Source organism: Rhopalosiphum maidis, chromosome 3 (assembly GCF_003676215.2).
Source record: "Rhopalosiphum maidis isolate BTI-1 chromosome 3, ASM367621v3, whole genome shotgun sequence".
NCBI lineage: Eukaryota > Metazoa > Arthropoda > Insecta > Hemiptera > Aphididae > Rhopalosiphum > Rhopalosiphum maidis.
Genome location: NC_040879.1, coordinates 62,833,925 through 62,857,833, shown reverse-complemented (window position 1 = coordinate 62,857,833; position 23,909 = coordinate 62,833,925). Strand labels below are relative to the sequence as shown.

At 25.4% G+C, this 23,909-nt stretch overlaps 3 protein-coding genes across 5 annotated transcripts; 1 reads left to right on the top strand and 2 right to left on the bottom strand.

Annotated features, from left to right (window-relative positions):
• The first annotated feature begins 1,747 nt into the window (after nt 1-1,747).
• LOC113558481 (RNA exonuclease 4) lies at nt 1,748-5,099 on the top strand. 2 transcript variants are annotated; one of them, XM_026963944.1, is made up of 3 exons: nt 1,748-1,860; nt 3,465-3,590; nt 4,432-5,099. In XM_026963944.1, the coding sequence occupies exons 2-3, from the start codon at nt 3,510-3,512 to the stop codon at nt 4,945-4,947; spliced, it is 597 nt and encodes a 198-aa protein (XP_026819745.1). In that variant the 5' UTR covers nt 1,748-1,860; nt 3,465-3,509; the 3' UTR covers nt 4,948-5,099. The 2 variants fall into 2 exon arrangements, with proteins under 2 accessions (XP_026819745.1, XP_026819746.1); XM_026963945.1 differs by lacking the exon at nt 1,748-1,860 and adding an exon at nt 1,905-1,965.
• A 1,164-nt stretch (nt 5,100-6,263) lies between these two features.
• Nucleotides 6,264-10,126, bottom strand: LOC113557464 (RING finger protein PFF0165c-like). 2 transcript variants are annotated; one of them, XM_026963001.1, is made up of 10 exons: nt 9,893-10,126; nt 8,773-8,923; nt 8,548-8,686; nt 8,283-8,454; nt 7,869-7,974; nt 7,684-7,771; nt 7,427-7,609; nt 7,135-7,359; nt 6,920-7,068; nt 6,264-6,750 (listed from the first exon to the last, which is right to left on the bottom strand). In XM_026963001.1, the coding sequence occupies exons 1-10, from the start codon at nt 9,954-9,956 to the stop codon at nt 6,633-6,635; spliced, it is 1,395 nt and encodes a 464-aa protein (XP_026818802.1). In that variant the 5' UTR covers nt 9,957-10,126; the 3' UTR covers nt 6,264-6,632. The 2 variants fall into 2 exon arrangements, with proteins under 2 accessions (XP_026818802.1, XP_026818803.1); XM_026963002.1 differs by having other exon boundaries at nt 7,869-7,971.
• Nucleotides 10,127-15,448: 5,322 nt separating this feature from the next.
• Nucleotides 15,449-22,547, bottom strand: LOC113556758 (transforming growth factor beta regulator 1). Its single transcript, XM_026961886.1, has 7 exons — nt 22,247-22,547; nt 21,130-21,241; nt 18,803-18,871; nt 18,386-18,492; nt 18,083-18,228; nt 17,778-18,009; nt 15,449-16,465 (listed from the first exon to the last, which is right to left on the bottom strand). The coding sequence occupies exons 1-7, from the start codon at nt 22,358-22,360 to the stop codon at nt 16,367-16,369; spliced, it is 879 nt and encodes a 292-aa protein (XP_026817687.1). The 5' UTR covers nt 22,361-22,547; the 3' UTR covers nt 15,449-16,366.
• Nucleotides 22,548-23,909: the final 1,362 nt, after the last annotated feature.

Below are 23,909 nucleotides of genomic sequence, written 5' to 3'. Positions count from 1 at the left end.
TCTAGATAATATTCTTACCTTTTAATTTGATAATAGGTAAATTTATTCTAATATTCAAGCTAACATCAGAAAATGTATTCTGCTGAATGAAAATTTGTTATGATGTACGTTAGTAAGACAGAGACAACATATGCGGGTATGGCGTCCTCTTTAAATAAAAATAAAAATGTACCTTCAGGCTTCCTAATAAAAGTAATAAGAAATGTGAATTTTCATTTTTAAAATGTTACCAATCGCCTTAATTTTTCTACATCTTGTGTTAGACTTCTACTACCGAAGTACAAAATATTTAATTATTATTATTTTATTCTATGAAATAGTGTAGTTACAGCATAGAATAATAGGACTCGAAAAGTCTCAAGTAACAGATTATAATCTATCTTTTTACTGTATGATGTTTGATACTAGTATACTTCTGGTAAAAACCAATAAGTAAAATAATACATTGAAAAACATATCCATCATTTTACCTATTTATAACTCTTCTAATCATACTTCTTTTCCCCGATTAGGTTGACCAACAGACAGTGTAATATAAAGTTTTAAGCTTTCTAAGGGGTTTCAGATAGTTAATACTAATAAACTATGTTATGATTTTTTGATTTAAATATATTTATTTTTATTATACATGATCAAATATACTTGTTCTTTATCTTTATAAACGACTATAACGACTATAACGTATAATTATAATAATAATTAAGCCTCATTCCTATACGGCTATACGTCTGGCGTATGTTCGTCACTCTTGTATGTACTTACCATGTTGTGTGAACTTTGAAGGCAAACGTGTAGGTACTTGTATAATCGTCATTTCTGTATTTTTCAAAGATTGTCGATAAATGTAACGCTAGACAAAGGAACCAAAAGTATTCTTAGAAAACTAAGAGATAATACATTTAATCGGGTTGATGTATAGACGTATAGTTGTTGATCTTAAATTGTTTTTTACCCGTTTGTGAGCCGAAAAAAAACGTTCTCTTGGACAATTTATGAGTATTGTAAATAAATACATCTTCAAAACCACAGTTAGGTTACGATAAATGTCATAGTCAATTTCGTATTTTTGTCATTTATACTGGATGTCGTAGACAGCGTCCTTTATATGATTTAAAATTGAGGCGCCCCTCGGTCTGGGCCTGCTTGGCCTATGCGTTAATCCGCCACTGCCCATTGGTAATAGTAGTTAGTAAATACTAAATAGTAGTAGTAAGAGTGGCGGATTTAAGGGGGGGTCGAAGGGCCTCGGCGTCCCGAACAATCGGCATAAGTTAAATACACATTTAAAATTATTGTCTATTTGTATGTATATGTTAATTACTGAAAAAATTTAAGATTTGCGTTTTGGACTATTTCCCCACCCCCCCAAAAAAAAAAAATTAAATCCTTGATCCGCCATTGAGTAGTAGATAGTCCATAATATTCATGGTGTTGACATGTTGTACTGAAAAATTTATTTATTACTTTTAACTAAGTATTTATTTCATTTATACTGATGTATGATTCTAATATTTTATGAAATAAAATATCAAACTGATCGTTTTATTTTAATGTCTGGATTTTATTTTTATTTTTTATTTTATGTTATTTCTTCTGGTGTATGGTAATTCTTATTCTTTATCTATTTATATAATAAAATAAGATAAGCTATTTTATTATTTTCAAATAATTATTATTTACATTCATATTTCATATGATAAACAGATAAAGTACTATGTTGCATTGTTGCCGGCTTGCCGCGTTCGAGTCGCTGTCGATGTATATTGTATAGTCGACTGGATTTATTTTTAGCGTGGCAAATGCCGACAACACTCAACACAGGCTTAGGTGCTGATAATATAAGCGGAGCAAGGATCTCTAGTAAGTAGTAACTAGTAACCTAACTGTTAATTGTGTGTCTGTGTCTAATATAAAACATATTTTTTGATTTATTTGGATCACTTTTATATATTCTTTCAAAGGCAGGTGATGTATTTTTTTCATAATATATTAATGTAATAATGTTTGAATCATTTATTCGTTAGGTTAGAACGGTTAGCTGGTAGGTACAAGTACAACCATTGATTTAATATATATTTTTAATATATTATTCAATATCAATGGTACAACATACAACGGTAAAACCATACAAAAATAAACTAATTCAATTTTGAAGTTCCTACGGTTATTCTTTCTGTGTAACGACAAAAATAAGCAAATTATATTTTATTATGAACTGAAACAAGTTTTTTTTTTTTTTTAACTTAAAAAACAGAAAAATGTGCAATTGTGGGGGCTTAGCTCCCCCAGTTTTATCCATAGCCTCCCAGTTTTTAAACAATTTTACTTGAAGCTTATTAAAAATATTGAAACCATTTAATTAAAACTAACAAAATAATTTAATATTTATTGACGTTTATAACAACTCTATTGTAGCTTATCAGTTATAATTTCCAATAGGAAATCGACAGTTTACGGTCCGAAATGATAGTTGCACATAATTGTTTAAAAGTCTAAAAAAATGATTTTGATTTTAATGATTTAAAAAAAGTTGTTGAAAACCATATCTATCCAAATTTATATAAGTTAATACAAATTGCAGTAATAATACCTGTAAGTTCAGCTACATGCAAACGCTCATTTTCCTCAATTTTAACAAATTGGTTAAGAAGTAGTATGGGACAAGAAAGATTTAGTTATATATCTATTTTATGTATAGAAAGAGATACATTGCTAATAAAATTGACACTTAGGTTATTGTTGATAAATTTTCAAAAAAGGATAGGCGTATTACTTTAATATAAAATAATAATACTATCATTATGTGTTATGAGTTAGGTACTTATGTAATTTATTATAATAGGTATATGATAAAATAATTTTTTTCTCTTTTTACTGCATACATTTTCATTTAATATAATTTTGTTTAAAAACATTATTATTCATAATAAACAATACTTTTTATTAATAAATAGGTGTATTATTTTTTTAAGCTTTCTATTTTTATTGATTAGACAGTAGCATGTAAAAAGGAAGTGTTAGGAGGTTATGAGTGTTATGACATCCTCATTTTATTATATATTTATTATGAGTAAGTATGCATAGTTTATTTTTACTGAATTAATAACCAAGTTACTTATAACTGTATTGTCAAAACATGCCTACCTACCTTATTTACAAACAATTTAATATGTTGGGCTTTTGCCACATTCCTCTTTAAAAATCGCTTATATAAACCATTGCTAGGTGATTATGAAGGGTAGAACATTTTAGATTAAACATGAGACTTGTAAATATTTTTAGCTCCCTCAGATTTTTGACCCTAGTTGCGCTTATTATGCAATTATTAGACGCTGCCACTGTTTACAGGAGAATGGTTTATAATTTTATGTTATGTATAATATTAATATTATAAAATCAAGACATCAAGTGTATTTAGTATTTATTAGTGTGTAGAATGTGTAGATAATTTTTATTTCTTATAGGTCTATAATTATTTTATTTAAGTATTTTTAAATAAAATTGCGTCAATGAATTCAGCTAAAGAAGTGTTGCTCAATAAACCAGAAAATGGTGATGCAAAATGCGTGAACAATCAACAACAATCAAAGGTAATTGATATTTTAAGATATGACATATCTATAACGTGACCATAATTTTTTTACTAAAAGCGGGGCACTTATAAATTTTAATAGGAAAACCAAGTGTGTTTTTATTAGAAAAAAAACCATTAATTTTTATATAAAAATAGCACAGATAAATGTATATTAATTTGGGACCGGATTTATATGTAAATGCGTATACGTATTGGAATAAGATTTTTGAAATTTGATGAGAATTTACCTCGATTTAGATCATCCTATTAAAATAACATTATTTGTATTTTTCATATTTTGTATAATATTTTAACATTTTTACATTTTAAATGCATATTTGTAGTTTTATAGTGCGTATTATAATTTATAGCACATTTTTTATTTTTCATTGTATTTTCATGTTCACAGATACATAAAATTACATCAAACTGAACTAAAACCAAAATACCACTGCTCAATAATTTAAAATTAATTTATTTGTTATTTTGTTGTGTGATTCATGTGTACTTTATCTAATACGTTGTATCTGGCCAGATCTTTTGGTCGCTTACTATGTAACTCCGGTAGTCTTTTAGTTCAGTCCATTCTCCAGTCACTATTGCCCAATTCTTCGGTGATAGTGTGTTATTCTACTGTCTTTTTATAACTATTTATTACCCAATATTGTAATCGAAAATGAATAAAAACTTTGACGTTGTGTGAACACCAGAATTGACTTAACGTTCTCCCTTGCTCGCCTTTTATTTGAACAACAGTGTTGTCATATAGATAACTTAATTTGAACATTTATGGTTCCAGCCCGTTGAGTGTAATTGACTCACTGTACTGATCTACTCTTATTTATGTTTTAAAACAGAAAGATAAAGATGTTTTAGCGATCGATTGCGAAATGGTCGGGATTGGACAAAGAAGTGCATTAGCTCGTGTTTCAATTGTTAATTCTAAGGGCGAAACTATCTACGACAAGTTTGTCAAGCCCAGAGGAAAAGTTACAGATTATCGTACGCGGGTGAGTGGCATTCGACCTCAAGACATTGCAAACGGGGAGTTATTTGCCATAGTAAAAACAGAAGTCCATCAAATAGTCAAACAGAAAATATTGGTAGGCCATGGACTAGAACATGATCTGGTAGTATTGGAGTTAAACCATCCCTTACATTTGATTAGAGATACCTCAACGTACTGGAATGTGAAGGAAAATACAAAAGTTAGAAAGCCTAGTCTGAAACTACTGGCGTCACGATTACTTGGAGTCAGTATACAGGATGGAGAACATAGTTCAGTTGAAGATGCTAAGGTAGCACTTCAGTTGTATATGATGGTACGCAAAGATTGGGAAAATCGATTTATAAAAAAGTCGTCCCTGTCATAATCTCGAGAGGAAGCCGGGATTTAGACTTTTGGGACAAATCTTTTTGATGCCTCTATCATTTTTTTAACACTAATTAAAGTTTAATTTTGAATAATTATTTGATTGTTTTTAAAATAATTTTACTTGAAAAAAATTTTAAAAAGGGTCTAATACATTTTGTTTGTAATATTGTGAAATTATTTTTTTTTAAATAAAATATATTATTTAAATTTAATCCTACTATAAGTATTATTTTAATATACATGTCTCTAAAAATACTAATAAGTACTTACTTAAGTATTAGCTTTTTTTAATATTTTAATTTCTAAGCAAGATAAATAACAACTCAAAAATGCTTATGCTTTATAAAACATTAAAATATTTAAAATATCTAATACTTAAGCAACCCAATAAGCACAGATGTTCTTAACTTAAACTAGGTTAATTCATTTTAGTATACAAAACAGACAATTGTTTTTATTGAAAGTAAATTTGTTACGTTACGTTTGTAAGATGAAGACAATACATGTGGATCTAGCATCCTATTAAAGAAATATTTGGTAGTTTTAAAAGTAATAAACCCAAGGCCTATTTAAGCGAAATAATAGAACTTGTTTGGAACACCAATACCCTAGGCATATTAAATATACATGATTCATGTTAAATTATAGACATTATGTAGCTAGTGTTTCTTTTATTAACTTTGATATGAATGGTGTTGGATGCATGGATATCTAAAGCTTAAACAAAATTTTATTTTATGGTGTCGACTATTACTTCAGTTGTTGTTATCCTGATTAGGTTGGTCTTGACCCATCTGCAGAATCAATCCACTACATCGTGGCTACTGCATTTTAGTAATGTCTAAAAGTGTATCATGTAAATCTCTTGAGCATAGTACTTACATTGTTAGAAGATAATTGACCTTTTATACTTAATGTGTATTCTAGGTTTAGTGAAATATTATTTATTATTGCTGTAAATAATTTTTTATTATATTTTTTATTGACCCACTTTATTCTAAAATCTACACAATTTAATAATAACTAAAAATTAAATAAACATTAGAAAATAAATAATTTTTTTATTATTATTTAATAGTATATATAGTGAACATAGTTATATAAATAAGTTGGATTACAATAGTAATGTTAATATATATATATACATATATGATAATAAACTATTTCATCATTGTTTAACATTTTGTTAGGTCAATAACAATCTACTATATACATTTAAGACTAAGTTATAATTTGTAATTATTTATAGGAAAACATAAGGAATTTAGTTTTAAAAATTTGATTTCTGTTATTAGTAATATAAATTATTGGAATATTAACAAAAATATTTGAAGATTTTATATTATCTAACTTCTTGATAAACATAATGCTAAAAAAAAAAATTATTAAAAATGTATTGGTAATAGGCGATAATATTAAATATTACCAAGGGTGGATACAGTGGTCTTAAACGGGGGAGGGGCAATTTGTTAGTTATCAACTAAAAAATGGTCATAATCTATATTACTATACATAACTTACTCTTTAGTCTATAGTAGACATAGTATAAATTAGAAATATAAGAATATAACAAGTTTTATTAAAATTTATATTATCCATAAACAAAAATTTTTTAAATGTCTTATAAATATATAAATATAATATAATTATTTGTTATATATTACAAATTCTACACTAGTAAAATTAATAATTAGTATTGGCCATATCTTGTCGTAATTTACCTATATCATTTAAGAGTGTTCTTAGTTTTTCTTCATCGTGTTGTCGTTCAACAATTTGATTAGTCAATATGTTTTGAATACTAAAAAACATAAAAAATAAATCATTTTTTTTTAACAATAAATGTGATAACTAAAATAAAATAATTTAAAAATCTTTAGTTAATCTAATGCTTACTGTACTTTTTAATTTTGAAAATATCAAAACTATTTTATTTTCAAGTAATAAATAAAAAAAATATGATTATTTACTTTTGTCTATTGTTAAGTAAATGATCATCAGTTTTCGTTCCATGATATTTGGTATACATTTGATTAATTTTTCTTACAGATGCTATCCACCGCTCTTTGAAGAACATACAAGAACTATTAGCTTCTTCAAGTTTATTTTCTAAATTTGACTAAACATAATATTTATTTATTAATATGCACAATATATATAATATGCTTAAATTTAAATTACATACAATTGTTTTTTCTAATTCTTGTACATGTAAACCAGAATTGTTTTTGTACTTCAGTTCTTCGTTTTCTTTTTTTAGTAAAATATTCATTTTTTCTGCTTCATGTAATTTTGTTTCCATTTCAAAAACTTTATTACTGAGTTCATTAATTGACTGTGCATTGGAAGACTGCGCATTTTGTATTAATCCAAAATATGTTTTGTCCATACTATCTTTTTGACAAGCTAACTACAAAACCTCAGTATATTTTATTTTAACAGAAAAAAGTATAATAATATAACATAAATTATCATACTTCTAGTTCTTTAGCCGTTACAATAGCATCCCTTTCTTTTAACATATCAGACATTTTGTCTAAATCATTAGCTAATGCTTTACATTTGGACATAGCATAGGTAAGTTCGTCTTCAATGCGTTTTCTATCATTAGACCATTTATTGTTAAATTCTTTTAACAGTTGTTCTTCTTTTATTTTCATCTGTGTAAATAAAATAAAAATAAATTGTAATTTGTATGGTTGTGGTTACTTGATATCAAAAATAAAATAATGACTTTTTCATTAAATAATATCATTTGTTTGTCTTTCCAATCTTCTAATTCTTCAATTAAGTTTTGCTGAACATTAAAATTGCATTCATATCTAAAGAAAAATATAAATTGTATTTAATCAATCATAATAAATTAAATGTATACCTGTCATCTATAAAATCTTGATTATTAATTTTAGTAAAACTTACTGTTGTTCATATTTTTCTGGTGAAATATCAATTTTTTCTAACATATTAACATCAGGTTTTGGTAAATCTATTTCAATGTCTTCTTCAAAATGTTTGTTATCTTCTACTAAAATAAAAATATTATGTATATGATAATCATAAGGTTAAGTATTTATTCTTTATATGTATTGTAAATGTAAATAGTCTAAACTGGTAAAATTGTTTCAAGACTAAATGGTTACAGAAGTAGTAATATTGATAAAATTTTGCTTTTAATTTTATAATTATTTTATTATGCCATTAAAAATATATTACACCAATTAATGACCAAGTTATTTTATATAAAAAGTAATAAAATTATTATATTTAACATATACATATTATATTCATAAAATATCTAGAAAGTAATTATTATATGATTATATAATACATTACTTTTTTTCAAACAATTTTCAACAATTGTATTCTTATTTATTAAATTTGAGTTTTTGATTTTTTCTGGTGATCTCTCAATAGTTTTATCGCTTAAATCTTCAATTCGTAATGATAAATTAAGATCATAACTACAGTTTTTTGATCCTATTAATTTGTATGAAATATTTTCTATCTAAAATTTTGAAATTTAATAATAATTTAATTAACAATAAATTATTAAATGTCATATGCTTATGCATTGAAACTTGAAATCAGTATTACTTACGCGATCATTGGATGTTGGATTAATAGTTTGTGCACCCTTTACTTTTAATAAAAGGTAACCAAGCTTTTCATTTGAACTTAATTTATCTATTGGAATACGAAAACACTCGATTCTAATCGATGCATTAGACATTTTCAACCTTTATCAATATAAAACAATATTAATGAATCATTACAAGAAAATAAGAAGTTATTTGTAGAAGTTAATATAATTTTTAGTTTTTACTTTTTTAGTGTAGCATTATCCATGTACCATACAATATCTGAAGCAAATTTCAGTTCATTTTGATTGACTGGAATTATAGCCGTTTGTAATTTTTGGTTCATCAATGTTGCGTAAATTACAATAGATCCTTTGACTAAACCAAATCCATAGGCTAAAAAAATATATTAATAATGTATACCATTTATTATTATCACAGACTTGATAATAAATATAAATAATTTTCATTTAAATTACTAATTTTAACAAAGGTATGTAGAGAATATTAAATGTAATACCTAATAATTATTATTATATAATTACGGATAAAGCAATTTTTTATTAAAAATGAAACTTTCTTTTAACCATTGTTCTATTAATTAATGAAAACATATTTTATTTATTTATTTTGTGATATCCCGAGCTGTTTGTAGCTTTGCTGGTCACAAAATATACTTAGGAAACAAATATTTTGGTAATTTGAACTTATTTTGAAATGATAAAAGCAATTACATTTGAAATTTTGCGTGAGAAGTATGAACAGAATATATTAAAGATTTGTTAAAGATTTTGTACAACCACCAGTTGTTCAATTGCAATGTAATGTTAGTTTTGACAAAGGTTTTAAAGGAAAATATGTCATAGTTTTTGCTCAATAAATTTTTTTTGTTTAATTTTTTTGTTACAAGTATTTTTTACCATCACCAGACAGTTACAAGACTTTTTTTACACAAAAATCCTTGATAGAGATTCATAGTTTTTAATTGCATTTTATTGTATTTAGACTTAAGTACTTTAACATAAGCAAAATCTATAAAATGATTGTTCAGCTGTCAATTTTCTTTATGAATTTTATTCGTGCTAATATTAATTTCTCTAGCCTTTTTATAAATATAATTTTATTACATAGATAATTAATTATATATAATACAAATTAATTAATTTTAATAGTTTCTAAGATAAATACATGTTTTCTCATTTATATTTGGTGGCTGGTACAATACAAAAAATGCAATTACCATTAATTACCATACACCAGATTATGTGAAAAATATTGCTAATCCTAGGTAGATACTAATCATTCTATGGTACACAACACTGTTTGGAGATCAAACGTTTCATTTCCAAAATTTAATGTGCTAACCTGAGTTTATTTGTAAAATAATCTTTTTATTCATGGATTCCAATCCTTGAAGTTGGTTTGCCATACTAAAACGTTGTTTCGCAATGTTTTTGTTTTTAATATTTTTTAATGTATTCAATCGTTGTTATTTACGATTCATTGTATTAAACAGACAAATTATTTTAAACGTTTTCTGTAAATTAAAAACGGCTGAAAAATAAAACGGTTTTTATTACTGAAGACGTCGGTTATAAAATCGTGATAATTGAATACTTCACATTTATCAGCAATTATCCTGACGATTATTTACTATCACAGCTGTTATCTACTTAAATTTATTATTGGCGCTTTGCACCGGTGCATAAGAGTTGCACCAATACAGTTTGACTGATTGGCCAACCATTGCGAGTCGGTGCAAGAGTAGTAGATAACGGCACCGATTTCATTTTCCTCGTATCGTAGACATAATAAAATATAATCAATATAAATCATTTATTCTGTGGTTCTGTACCACGATTAAAGATCTTATCTTTGTTCTGTACTAAACAGACAGTTATAGTTAAAAATTGCTTGTGTAAATTCCAACTTTATACGCTGTGTCGGTAAACAGTCAGCTTATCGTTTGCATTCGTCGCCTATAAGTAGTGCAAAATATTATTTTTAAAGATACTTTGTTGAAGATACATAAATAATAAGGTTTATGACTTCAATGTTATAGAAATATAAGTAATACCTTATAACAAACAATTTGATATTTTTTAACACAATACAAATCGTGTAATTTATTTTCATTATGTCAGTAATTTTTTTTTTGTTGATTAGATAAGTTTGCAATTTTATCAATTCAAAATTTCAGGCAATCAAAATATCCTTTTCAATGGACATTGGAATTAACGGATTAAGATATTTTTGGTGTAAAGGAGACCGTAATTTAGTTTTAATTATTTTCAGCTTTGAAAATATTCATTCACATGTAGTCTATGTTGATGATGTTAGCAAGACAAATTTAAAAAATAAATTAAATTAGTATGACAGCTCTTGGAAAAAGATTAGTGCACATTATAGTTATTTAGTGCATTTGTTACATTTAATTTACTCGTTGGGTATTCAGGGTGTTTTAGCTTCAATATTTTCATCTGAATATTATTAATAGGTAATATGTATACTTTTAAAAGATTTAGATTTATTATTATGAAAATCATTTTCAGATACATTTAATATAAAATTACTATGTTGGCAAGCAAGCTGTTTCAGCTTAATTAAAATGATCTTTGTCTAAAATTTTTTTTTTTTTGAGTACACTTAATAGGGAAATCTTTTTGAATATCTATCAGGTCTTCTTCATCAAAAAACAAATTAATTTTTTTGGCATAGAATTTGTATAAAAATAATTTGAATAAACCCAGATTTTGAAGACAAAAGAAATTAAAAAAAAAAATTTTCATTGGGCCATTACGGTTAGTATACGTCTTAAACAAAACTGATGCATGTAAACTCAGTAGCCTAATCACGTACATCCAAGTGAACACCCCCCTGGAGTATCATCAGTGACCTCATCTATTTCAGAAACTATTATCATAAATTTTTTAAAAAAAAGTCATAAAGGAGTATAATTATTTTATTATTATTATTTACATTTTTACAAGCACTGTAATCTAGTAAATCTATGTTTACAAAATTTTAAATTACTGAAATATCTGAAACAACTGCTATATTGGTACACATATTTTCTAAATTAAATAATATAATTCCTTTTTGAGATGGATTATGGCAAGTTAACTAATTATTTTAACTCGTTAAGTTAAGTTAATGCAGAAAAAAAGGAACTTAACTTAGTTAAAAATAAGTTACTTTTTTCATGTAAAATTAATTACATGAAAGGTCATAAGGAAGCAATACGAACAAAATGTTATGAACAAGTAATAATTGTTGATGACACCACAAATTTATTGCTTAATAGTTAATTAACTTAGTTAAAAGTAACTTAACTTTGACTTTTTAATTTGTTAATGCCCAGCCTTGGATTATGAGTTTCAACATGGAATTAATTGCTTAATGTCTGCCAATCAACATTTATATAGGTAATTACATTGTATTATAATATAAATTATAAACTAAAATAACAGTGGCATATTTAGAAATGTTAAAAAAGTGTTGAATAATCCATTGGTAACATTTGAGTTTTTTCATAGGAGTGCTAAAATTTAAGCAAGCTAATTATTTTTCATTTTTAATGGTATGCTTACACATCATTTCAATAAATACACGTAAATATGAAAAAAAAATAGCTCGTTTGTTCTGCAAAGCTCAGTCGTGAAGGGGGGGATACAGAGAAATGATATCCCTATACTTTTTTAAACTCACATTTTTTAATCCTTCTACTTATTTTGTCTAGAATAACACATCCCTCCTAAGTTTAATTTTTTTAAATGAAGTACCTATTACCATATTTATTTTTAAAATTATTTCATTTAAAATTTAAATTATAGTATTGTACTGGTATTATATTTTTATCTAAGAGACAAATTTTAACTTTATGGTGTAAATAACGTTTTGGCTCAGCTTATTGTGTTGTTTAGTATAGGCCAATTCTCAATCATTATTATCTAATAATATAATAATATAATTAATAAATATGTTCTAAATAAAGCTGATTGGCGTTTAAAATGTTATATATTTTTATCAATAAAAATAAAATAAAACATCACAGAATAATGACAAAATTAATGATAATAAGAAGGACTACTATACTTATACTTAATTTATAGTGATGTTTTGTTGATAGCTAATAATTGGTTGAATTGATCAATTGATAAATTTATAAAAAAAAAATATATTAAACAAAGTATGAAGAATGAAATGAGGCATTTCGACCACTGTGCATAAGTGTTTTATTGAGCATAATATCATATAATATATATATTTACAATATACAAATGTATACACAGTCAGGGTACATGGGATATACGGGTATGTTACTACTTGTTTTAATACATAAGAATTAATATCTTTTAAGAAAACATTTGTATAATATGTGATGTCACATAATTACATTAATTATGAAGTTTTAGTGGACTAAAAATAATTATGTAGTAAAATAGAAAAGTTAAGCTAAAATATATGAGGGGTAATAGTGGATAAAGGGTTAATATTGTTATACCTAAATGTGTTGTCTCTGTCTTACTAACATAAATCATAGCAAATTTGTGTTCAGCAGAAACATTTTGTGATATTAGCTTTAATATTAAAGTAAATTTACCTATTATCAAACTTAAAGGCAAGAATATTATCTAGGAAATGTCATATGCTTTTTTTGATATTATAATTTTAAATTGAGTTATAGACATTTTAAAGTTGTAATATTTTACATAGCTATAACTCACTTTAAAATGATAATATCAATAAAATCATATAATATTTTCTAAATAATATTCTTATTTTTAAATTTAATAATAGGTACATTTATTCTAATATTAAAGCTAACATCACACAATGTTCTGCTGAACACAAGTTTGCTATGATTTATGTTAGTAAGATAGAGAGAACATAATATGTTATATCTGCATATTATGCAGATATAACGTCCTCATGTAATGATTGCTTGATAGAATAAAACAGTAATAAAATGTTATGTTTTAATTAGGTGTTAATTAGTATAAGTTTTACTTATTACAGATATATATATATATTATTTATATAATTTTTACTAATTATACATTATTGGGAGACTCATTTTTATCATATTAAAGGACAAGTATAGTAATGAATTACTGCATACTTAATATTTTAAAATATTAAAACATTTTTTTATTTGGTAAAATTATGTATAAATAAATATATAGAAGTACACACAAGTATTATAGGTACATACAATGATCAATGATACAAATCAATATAGGTACTCTGTGGCATCAAATTTAAATTTCATATTCAAGCTTTTTATAGTTTTAATTATGTATATTATATAGCAGGGGTGGCCAGCGAGAAGAGACTCACGAGCTACCAAATATATTAATAACTACGAAAGAGCCAAAATGTAAAAAAAAAGAAAAAAAAAGTCATACATAAATATAAATACACATAAATTCATATAAAAAATTTTTTTTGTAAAAATGTTACGATAAAATGCGAGCTGCAAAAGTCTATGACGCGAGCCACGGTTTGGCCACTTCTGTTATACAGTATACACTAATCCAGTGGTCGGCAACCGGAAGCCCATATGGCTTTAGTGTAATAGCTTGCTGAACTTTTTTTATTTATGAATGTGGTCCGAGAATCCAAAAAGATTGCCAACCACTGCACTAATCTAATCTATATGCATTATTGTTTACATAAATATTTGAAATTTCTCACATTTTTAAATTAAATACACACACAAAACAAATTTGGTGTTAATATACACCCTACTACCAACAAAAATATGTTTTATGTCCAATTGTAAGATAATTTTGAAAGTGTTGATACAATTGGCATTAGATTGGTAAATTTCATTATAGTTAACACTGCCCAGGCACAATATAAATTGTCTAAACTATTCCTGTTGGCCGTGAACCAATTTTGTGTGGTCTGTACATTTTCATGATGTTTCAATAATATTTTAATTTATACATAATTTAGTTCTATCAAAGTATCAAATTTATAGTTATCAGTATAATATATAAAATATCAATGAAAATAAGGTTGACAAATGACTAAATGAGTATCAGTATACTGTTCTGCTGTGGTACAGTGTCAAATGGGTCACTGTAATTGATGTGTTAATTTTGAATTAAATTTAAATATGTCATTGTACATAAAAAACAATTTTGAGTAGAAATAATCAATTAGCCCATATCTATAAGCATATTTCATGATATGTTTTTTGATATTCCTATTAAATTAATTTATTTTACTAGTAGTATTATGGTATTAATTTAAATTTGCCAAAAACATTGCATTTATTTTATTATTGTTATCAACTTTTCAGACAATACTACTGCAAGACAGTGTTAATAGCATTGATCCAACTATAATTATAATTTATTATTTGGGAATAGATTTTATTGTAATAAAATAATCAATATATGTACCAATTTTTCTTAAAATACGGAATAAAAATCCAAAATATGTAAATATTGAAAAAATGTATTAGTATTGAAAAATAACAAAACAATAAATATTTTATAATTATAAATATTGAATAAAAGTTATGATACAATTATGAATATTATTCCGGAACAAAGCTATGAAAAACAACATATTGTTGTAGGTTTGGAAATAAAAAATGACGACGGTTTAGTTGGAGAATACTTTTGTACTGGCTAAAAGACCATTCTACATCAACAGATGTGTAGGAGCATAATTCTTATTCACTACCATCAGAAGGAGTGAATTAAATTTCTAGAGATCCTTTTTGAATTTTTCCTATTAAAATATCTCTGTCAAAAATTACACATCTTGTTGTTTTAGACTAGTGCTTCCCGACCTCTTCTATTCTATGCCCCCTTTATAAATTTTCAAAAATCTCGAGCCCCTTCCTATAAATTGAAAACAATCGATCACCATATTTCGTGTACTTTAAAAATAAACTATACAATATTCAGAATGACTACTTTTTTATTGATGATAATAATTATAAATTCATATTTAGTACATGTATATTATTTGTATCGTCTTATCTTGCTTATGTACATTAATTGTCAAGCCGTAATAGTTTTGTGTTAATAGCTAATAGCTAATAAAAATAAATAATAAAAAAAAATAATTATAAAATATAAAATAAATAATAGTAAATAATAAAATGTAACAATTAATTAAGGTGAAATATTATAGTAATAAATTAGTATAAAATATTAATAATAGTAAATAAAAAAAATACATAAGGAAATTAATAATTAATGTTACTACTGACAAAACTTTTCTTTGGACAGTTTCGTAATAACTGCTTGTGCCTTCCCAGCAACATGTACATGACCCCCCAGTTTGGGAATCAGTGTTTTAGACAAAGCAGACAGGCACATATAAAAAAAAAATTCGGGGGGGATGGTTACAAAATTTAGCAATACAAATTGTGCCTGAAAATAATAAAACAATTTTTTCCTCGTTACTCAAAAATATATTAGGGAGGGGGGGAGGTTGAACCCCAAAAATCTCCCCTGTATACGTGCCTGGAAGCAGATGATGTTAAATGTCATCAAAAATCAATAAAAAAATCAATAATTACGAAAATATGTACTTTTTTACCAAATATGTAAAATAAATTTGGGTTTATTTCAATTAGAATGATCTAAATGGTACATATTTCTTATCAGATTTAAAATATTGCATTCCAATAAAAATATATGATTACAATAAAATCCGTTTCCTATTTATTAATATTAAGTTGGTAGTTAAGTATATTTTTTTAAGCTTAATAATATAATTATTATAATAGTATACATTTGTTTCATAAAATTACATTTACTCATTAGTCATTAGTATAAACTTAGTATAAAATTGATGCTACAATAACACTTCTTAATGTCTAGATCGAAATCTGTTCAATGTATTATGTAGACCCTCAAAACTCACTGCAGGATCACTTTCAGCCTTTAATTCGGATTCATGATTGTCTGGCTAAAAAATATTAACATTGTTTATGTATACGTACAATTTGAATAATTTAAACTGTATTATCAATTAGTCAATATATTTTAATAATAATAAAATAAAGACAACAATTATTATAAATTTATAGAATAATGGTGTATTAGTTGTTTTCTTTCGAATCAAAGCATTTTTTTTTAATATATTATAATTTTGGTTGAATATTTTGTGATTGGTACATATGTTATCGATTTAATAGGATGTAGTACCTACATGTATTGTTTCTGTCTTACATACGTATGACATAGCAAATTTTCATTCATTAGTTTCAATGGTGTACTGTTAGTTTTGATATTAGAGTGAATTATCCTATTATAAAATTGTAAGATAAGATTATTATCTAGGGCCCCACGTAGCCTTTTATTAATATTATTATTTTTGAGTAAGTTATGATAATTTTAAAATGTACAGTTTCAAAACTATCAGAACCTACTTAAAAATATTAATATCAATAAAAAGATACGTGGAGCCCTAGATAATAATTATACCTTTAAATTTTATAATAGTTCAATTCACTTTAATATCTAAACTACCAATACACCATTGAAACTTGCATAGGTTAGGTTAGGTTAAGTCATACGAGTGTAAAACGGAGACAACACATGCGGGTACTACATCTTCTTAAGAGGATGTCACACAGTTTGTTTTCTCTCTTTAGCCCACATGCAACATAGACAAAACATATATATGCAGTCTGACTAGAACTCTCTCAATTTTGGTTCTAGAGTAAATATACCTATTATAAAATTAAATTTTGATAATATTTTTGAGTACAAGACGATGGGTTTTTTTAAAAAAATTAAAATTTTGAAAACTTAAAGGTTATTTAAAATGTTATAATTTATAGCAATTTCTAAATTATATAATTAATGTTGTATTGAGAATAATGGAAATAACTCATCGTCTGGTACTCAGAAATATTATCAAAATTTAATTTTATAATAGGTATATTTACTCTAGAACCAAAATTGAGCGAGTTTTACTTAGACTGCGTAAATACATTTTGTCTATGTTCCATATGGGTTAGAGAGAGAAAACAAACAGTGTGTGACATCCTCTTAATAACAAGTTTATCAAGCACTGTAAAGTTTGTGGATAGTTTTATTCTTTAATTATGTATGTTATACTGTAGTTATTTAGAAATAAATAAATGGATAAACTATAATCACATAGTGATTTACTAATAGATAACAACAAATATGTGTACAAAATTTATGATTTTTTTCTTAAAAAATTCTCTTAAATATACATTTTTTTGCAGCATATTATATAAGTAAAATACCTGCAATTCTAATGGAATGTATCCTGTGCAAAATTTAGATTCCGGTGCTTCCTGTAGTTTCAAACGAACTGAAGGTAAGGTCAATCCAAAAAATCTATCACCATTTCTATTTGCAGGTATTAAATCTTCAGCACCTAGCAATTTATTAATTAATGATATAAGATGACTATGGCATTCATCAGTGCTTAAGCCAGTGACTTTGAAATGTTTATCATGATCCATGATCTCAAATCTAAGTTAAGAAAACAAAATATTCACAATTCAATAATATATTATATTAGGACATGAAAAATAATATTATCAACCTTGGAGATGAACCAGCTTTTATAACTTTGCAATGATAAGTACATTTAGAGAATATATTTCTAAAATGAGCATACGTTCTTGATGCATAATATCCAGCTGGATAGATTGCACAGTCTGAATAATAAAATGGTGTATCATATACAATCTGAAATAAATAATATATTTTTATTTAATAAAAACAAACATAATTATTATGAAAAACATTTGATATGAAAATAAAAATATATTTTAGTATAAGTAAACATAGCTAAAACTGGAGAGTTATAATAAGTTTATTCCATAGAAATTATTATTAAACTCACTTCTCCAAAGTTGTAAATAGTTACATTTCCACTAGTTATTGGTTCTTGGACTTCTATAATTTTCTTCTTATGTTTAGCAGCAGGACGTCTTGGCTTAGGTTTTACACCTGAAAATAAAAATTTGTAACTTTGTAAAAAAATTTAATTTTTGGATTGGTGTAAGGTTAATAAATTATAATCAAATACTATGAAAATTTGAATTGACTACTATTTGTCCTGAATAAAGTCCTATCAAGTCCTATAAAGTCAATGCCCAATGGTACATAATAATTATAACATTTATTTTTAATTTTCTAGACATTTGTATGACAGTGATGAATCTTCATACAGATTAAATTATTAAATTAAATTTTATTTATATTTAATAAGAATAAAGATTTTGTTTTAAAGATTGAAATATAATAAAAAAGTACACACCATTGGTAGTTGCTTTTTTTCTTGGAGTTGCCTTCTTTACTGTTGTATTTACACTGGCAGCAGAAACATCTGAAAATAATAATATTGTTGTGAGGCTGTTAAAATAATAAGATTGTTAACTTATAATTTATATGACTAATACTGTTATCTGTTAGACTTAAGATAAAAAAAATAATAAAAAAGTACATGATTTATGTTTTAGGACATGCTTTTGTTTAATTAATAGTATAGTTGGATTTAAGGGATCAATTTGTCAGGGAAGTTAGCTTAAAGTAGGATATAAATAAAAAAAACACTAAACATATTTTATGAAAAGACAAATTTATTAATAAAAATATGTTATTAAATGTACAAAGTTGAATTAAAGCTAAAATTTACTAAAATAATTTAGAATCTAACTAAGATAATGATACAACTAAAATTAGTTTATGACAATCTGTTTGCTAGTTACGGTGAATTTTGACATTGTGCGTGACAACACGGATTTGTTTGCGGCAACAACTAATACACAGGAATATTTATCAATTTTTGGTTTAACTTAAAATAACTACTTATTTTTTTTTTCGAATAAACTAATCAAATGTATTGTAATGTAAGAGTACCTCATAATTTTTCCATTATAATAATATTACATTTTGGTTTAATCTTTTAGAAAAAAATAACACTTAAATAAATTATATAACGGATTTACCATATATTCACTACAGTAAACGTGTGCTATATGTAATATTGTTTTGACGATCGTGACATCGTGTACCAATACATTTTTTAATAGCTATTTTAGTTTTAACTTGTAGCTAATACTAGAAGTGAATGAGAACTCACCTAATATTATTATCTAGCAGTATTTTTATGAGTTATGACAGTGGTATATTATAATTTATAATATAATTGTTATTATTTCATTAATATTAAACCAAAATGTGATATAATTATACGAATAGAAAGATTATGACTTATGAGTTACTCTTAAATACATTTCATTAGTTCATTCGAAAAAAAAACGAGTTCAATAACAGTTATTTTACTTTAAACCAAAAATGGAAAAATATTGCCGTGTATTCTATATGGCCGCTGACATGGCAAACGACTCCGTGATGTCATGCACAATGTCAAAATTCTCCATAATTATAACTAATTTTAGTGGTATCATTTTTTTGTCATAATATGTACTATAATTTAAGTCAAAGAAAATTTTTTGAATTGGATTGTCCTTTAATGTTCAGCTTTAAGAGGACACTTCATCCGCATGTGTTGTCTCCGTCTTACAATTGTGCAATATAGTACAAATCGTTTCACATAGGCAAGAACCGTTAGAGCTTTAGTGCAAGGTGAGCAAATCAATTTTTATATTATAAAAAGGTAAACAATGTGCTGTGCCATATTGTTTTTAATTTATCATAATACAAAAACAATTCTTATCGTTTCAAAGTCTATTGTTTTTGTGTTTATCAAACTTCAATAGTTTTTTTGTAGTTCTGATATCGAAAAAATAAAAACGGTATTACATAGTCCCAAATCTCCTCTTTTTAATGTCAAAATTTGGTTGCTCAACTTGGACTACAAGCTGAGTGGTCCTGGCCAGCATGAAATATTTTTTCTATATTGTACGTTTGTAAAACAGAGACAACATGCAGATGAAGCGTCCTCTTAAAGTTTGGTTCTACTGATGTGAACATAAATTCTAATATAATTTAAATGAATACCATTAGATTATATGACAACACTGAATTTTTGTATAGACATCTGTTATGATTTATGATTTTTTAAATTTCTAGTTATTATTACAAATTTACAATTAAATAAGGTATGAAGACAAAAAATTGAAGTATTGTTGTCATTAGATCCAGTTCACATCATAAAACACTATGTAAATATTAACTATGATACAACCAATATAAAGTGGCAAACTGGATATTGATAGTCGACTATGTAAATGCAATAAGTATGTATATTAATAAATTTCCATCACACCTTGTTATTTGGCTAATTACATTAATTTTCAATTCAACAGAACAAATATGTAAAGATTATAATCCTAATTTTTTTTTTTAAATATTTTAATTTTATTTAACAAATACCAATCAGAGTTAATATAAGTGATTTAAGTCATAATCATGAATTTTATCAGAGCTGGATTTCGAACCAATAATTTGTTGTCCCTAGTCACAATACAAAAACAACTTTATTAAAATTTAAAAGAAAAGGATCCAAATCAATTTAACTAAATATTGTATCAATAAAGTGTAAATTTACTACTGAATTCTATAATTTTAATTTCATATAACTATACTAGTAAAATTATGATAAAATTTAAATTTAATTACCTATTTGAGGTTCAAAAGCCTTTAACTTTTTAGTTAAAAACTTACATTGTTCTCGCACAATTAATAATTTTTCTTGATTTAGTGATATTTCGTCACAAATGGAAGCATTTTCCTGAAATTAATTTATAAAATAATTATCATAAAACAAAAAGTATTTATGCTATAATTCAACTATTTGGTACAATTAAATAGTATTAATATATTATTAATTAGTACTATTTGGTTAAAAATAAAATATAGTACAAAGTATACTAATTCAATAAACACTTATGAGAATTTATATTATTTATCTACACTGATATGGCAATTTGTAACAGGAAAAGTATGAAATCAGACTTTTTATAGGTATTATAGTATTTAATTATTGTGTATAACTAACAGTTTTAATGGTTAATACTAGAAAATATTTATTTTTAATTAACAAAATTATCTAATTTTCAACGCTTTCATAGTTATTTAATTAATTGTTTTTCATGTTTATTGTTTTATCTTAAATTGCCTACATTATTAAGTTTTAAGGAAATAATATTTATTTTAATAAAATATATTATTGCCAATGTCATAATCCCATCATTGAATACATGTGTTTATTTGATCCAAAACAAATTTCTAATAGATTGTAGAGCAGAGTATATTTTGCCAAATATTTCCACACTATGGTCATGTAAGAAGTAAGAAATGTAAATAAAAGATTTGAAAAAATTTCAGTTAATTTATAACACATATATTCAATTTAATTCAAGCCCGATATAACTAATTTAGAAGGTCTTTAATCCATCGTTAATTGTCCTAGAACATATACAATATTAGTTGCATCTTGGAATTTTCAACTATAATATGAATTTTAAACCAAAATTGTTTTATTTTATTTATAATAACAAATTGTATTAATAGTAATTAATATTTACAACACTCAATACAAAAAAACAATTAATGATTATTCAATTGTCAAGTTTTGTAAATGTGATTAGTATATTATTGGATTTAATTTATTAAAAGGCATGATAAGTCTAAAATATCTATCTATGAAAATATATGTTCAACGTAAGAAAAAAATTAATTGTGATTGTCATATGATGACTTACAACAAGTTAATAATAAGATTGAGTGTACTTACATAAACCAAATCTTTAATAACCTTCTTTAACTTTTTACGTTTGTAATCGTATCCATAATTACGAATATTAACATGATTATTAATCCAGATATTTCGGTTATCCACTGGATACATTGTTAACACATAAAATTCACTTGTAAATTGCAAATATATTTCGCAACAATTGTAGTCGAGTAGTCTTACGAAAAACGTTATCAGAATCGATAATCGATATTCAGTTTGAATAATAAAAAAGAACAAATCTCAAGATATTAATAACAAAATATTGAAACTTACAAAAGTTTAAAACAGAAATTTGTTATTTTCGTGATCTAATGATTATAGCGATCCAATAGATAACAATACGTGCATTTTCATTGATACCAGTGATCGATAACGTGATAATGGGTAATAAACTAATAACACAGAATTTTGTTGTAGTGGTAATATTGTAGACAATTGATTATTATTCAAATTTCGATAACATAACATCATTCTAAAATATTAATTTCTGTAATAGGTATAAATGTATAACGAGGTACTTATATTATTGTTTGTTATCGTCCATTAAAATATTGACTATTGAGTACTCTTACTCTAGTATAAAATATAATATAGTCGTGAATCTAGTCTCCGTGCATTTTTCTATAACATATTATATTTCCGTCGGTTCTGTATTTTATCTACATCGTTATTATATCTGTCCGCAACCCTAATCGACAATATTATTAATTTTCGTTTGCGCACAATCGATACTCCAAATAATTGGTTTAAAAAATTGAAAACAGTTTATTAATCATCGTCATAAGTTAAAATAATGATACTTTAAACAATGTTTTGTCGTCATATTATGTAGTATTCAGTATTATGATACTTATTACTTATCGACCTGCATCTGTTCTATATTTCAATGTGGCGTATGATTATTACATTTTTTACTTCTGACTTCACAATAATTGTTAAACTTACTAACTATTATCAAGTTTACAACTAGGTATGGTTTAAATTGTATCAAGAGTTCCAGTGAATGTTTTCGTTTATGTTCAAGATTGTGTACAATCATGATTTCAAATATATATTGGACGGTGTTGTATAATAGTATAGTATATGTGCGGTAAACAGTGTGGTATGGCACTATCTAATCGGAAGAGGTTGAAGAATGAGAACGACAATGATCTAAAAGTTGATGTAGGTACTTACTGTAAAATTAAAATTGTTAATTTAATCTATTTATCAGACTGATACACACTGTTATACATCCTAAGTACTTGGGTAACAATAGTCTGGGTATAAGCATAATTTTTCATATGAAAAGATAATCATAAAAACTTATATTCTGAAATTCTTGTGTTTACAGGTTGCATAGCTTGAATTTAAAGGATCAAACAGTTCTGATGTAGATCTAAAGAACAGTTGTCAGATTTGTGATGTGATTTTATGTTTTTATGTATGGTCCATGTCTTGAACATAGAAGCCACAACTGTTTAGTTTTACATTTAGATCCATAGACCTTATACTAATAGACCGGCCTTACCTATAACAGGTAGTAACCGATCAGACGTACCACAGTGATGTACAGTATAATAACATCAATGTTGTCATTGTATGTTAAGTATAATGTACAATTGACCATTGTACAATAAAATGGTAATATTATCATTTATTTTTTATTTCTTGTGGCATA

What these genes read in the sequence shown, in the direction of transcription:
- LOC113558481 (XM_026963944.1), top strand. Translation starts at nt 3,510, where the DNA reads ATGAATTCAGCTAAAGAAGTGTTGCTCAATAAACCAGAAAATGGTGAT. An exon ending in ACAATCAACAACAATCAAAG is followed by an intron (nt 3,591 to 4,431) that starts GTAATTGATATT and finishes GTTTTAAAACAG; the next exon opens with AAAGATAAAGATGTTTTAGC.
- LOC113557464 (XM_026963001.1), bottom strand. Translation starts at nt 9,956, where the DNA reads ATGGCAAACCAACTTCAAGGATTGGAATCCATGAATAAAAAGATTATT. An exon ending in GATAATGCTACACTAAAAAA is followed by an intron (nt 8,687 to 8,772) that starts GTAAAAACTAAA and finishes ATATTGATAAAG; the next exon opens with GTTGAAAATGTCTAATGCAT. An exon ending in AAGAATTAGAAAAAACAATT is followed by an intron (nt 7,069 to 7,134) that starts GTATGTAATTTA and finishes TATTATGTTTAG; the next exon opens with TCAAATTTAGAAAATAAACT.
- LOC113556758 (XM_026961886.1), bottom strand. Translation starts at nt 22,360, where the DNA reads ATGTATCCAGTGGATAACCGAAATATCTGGATTAATAATCATGTTAAT. An exon ending in GGCTTTTGAACCTCAAATAG is followed by an intron (nt 18,872 to 21,129) that starts GTAATTAAATTT and finishes TATTATTTTCAG; the next exon opens with ATGTTTCTGCTGCCAGTGTA. An exon ending in AAAGCTGGTTCATCTCCAAG is followed by an intron (nt 18,010 to 18,082) that starts GTTGATAATATT and finishes TTCTTAACTTAG; the next exon opens with ATTTGAGATCATGGATCATG.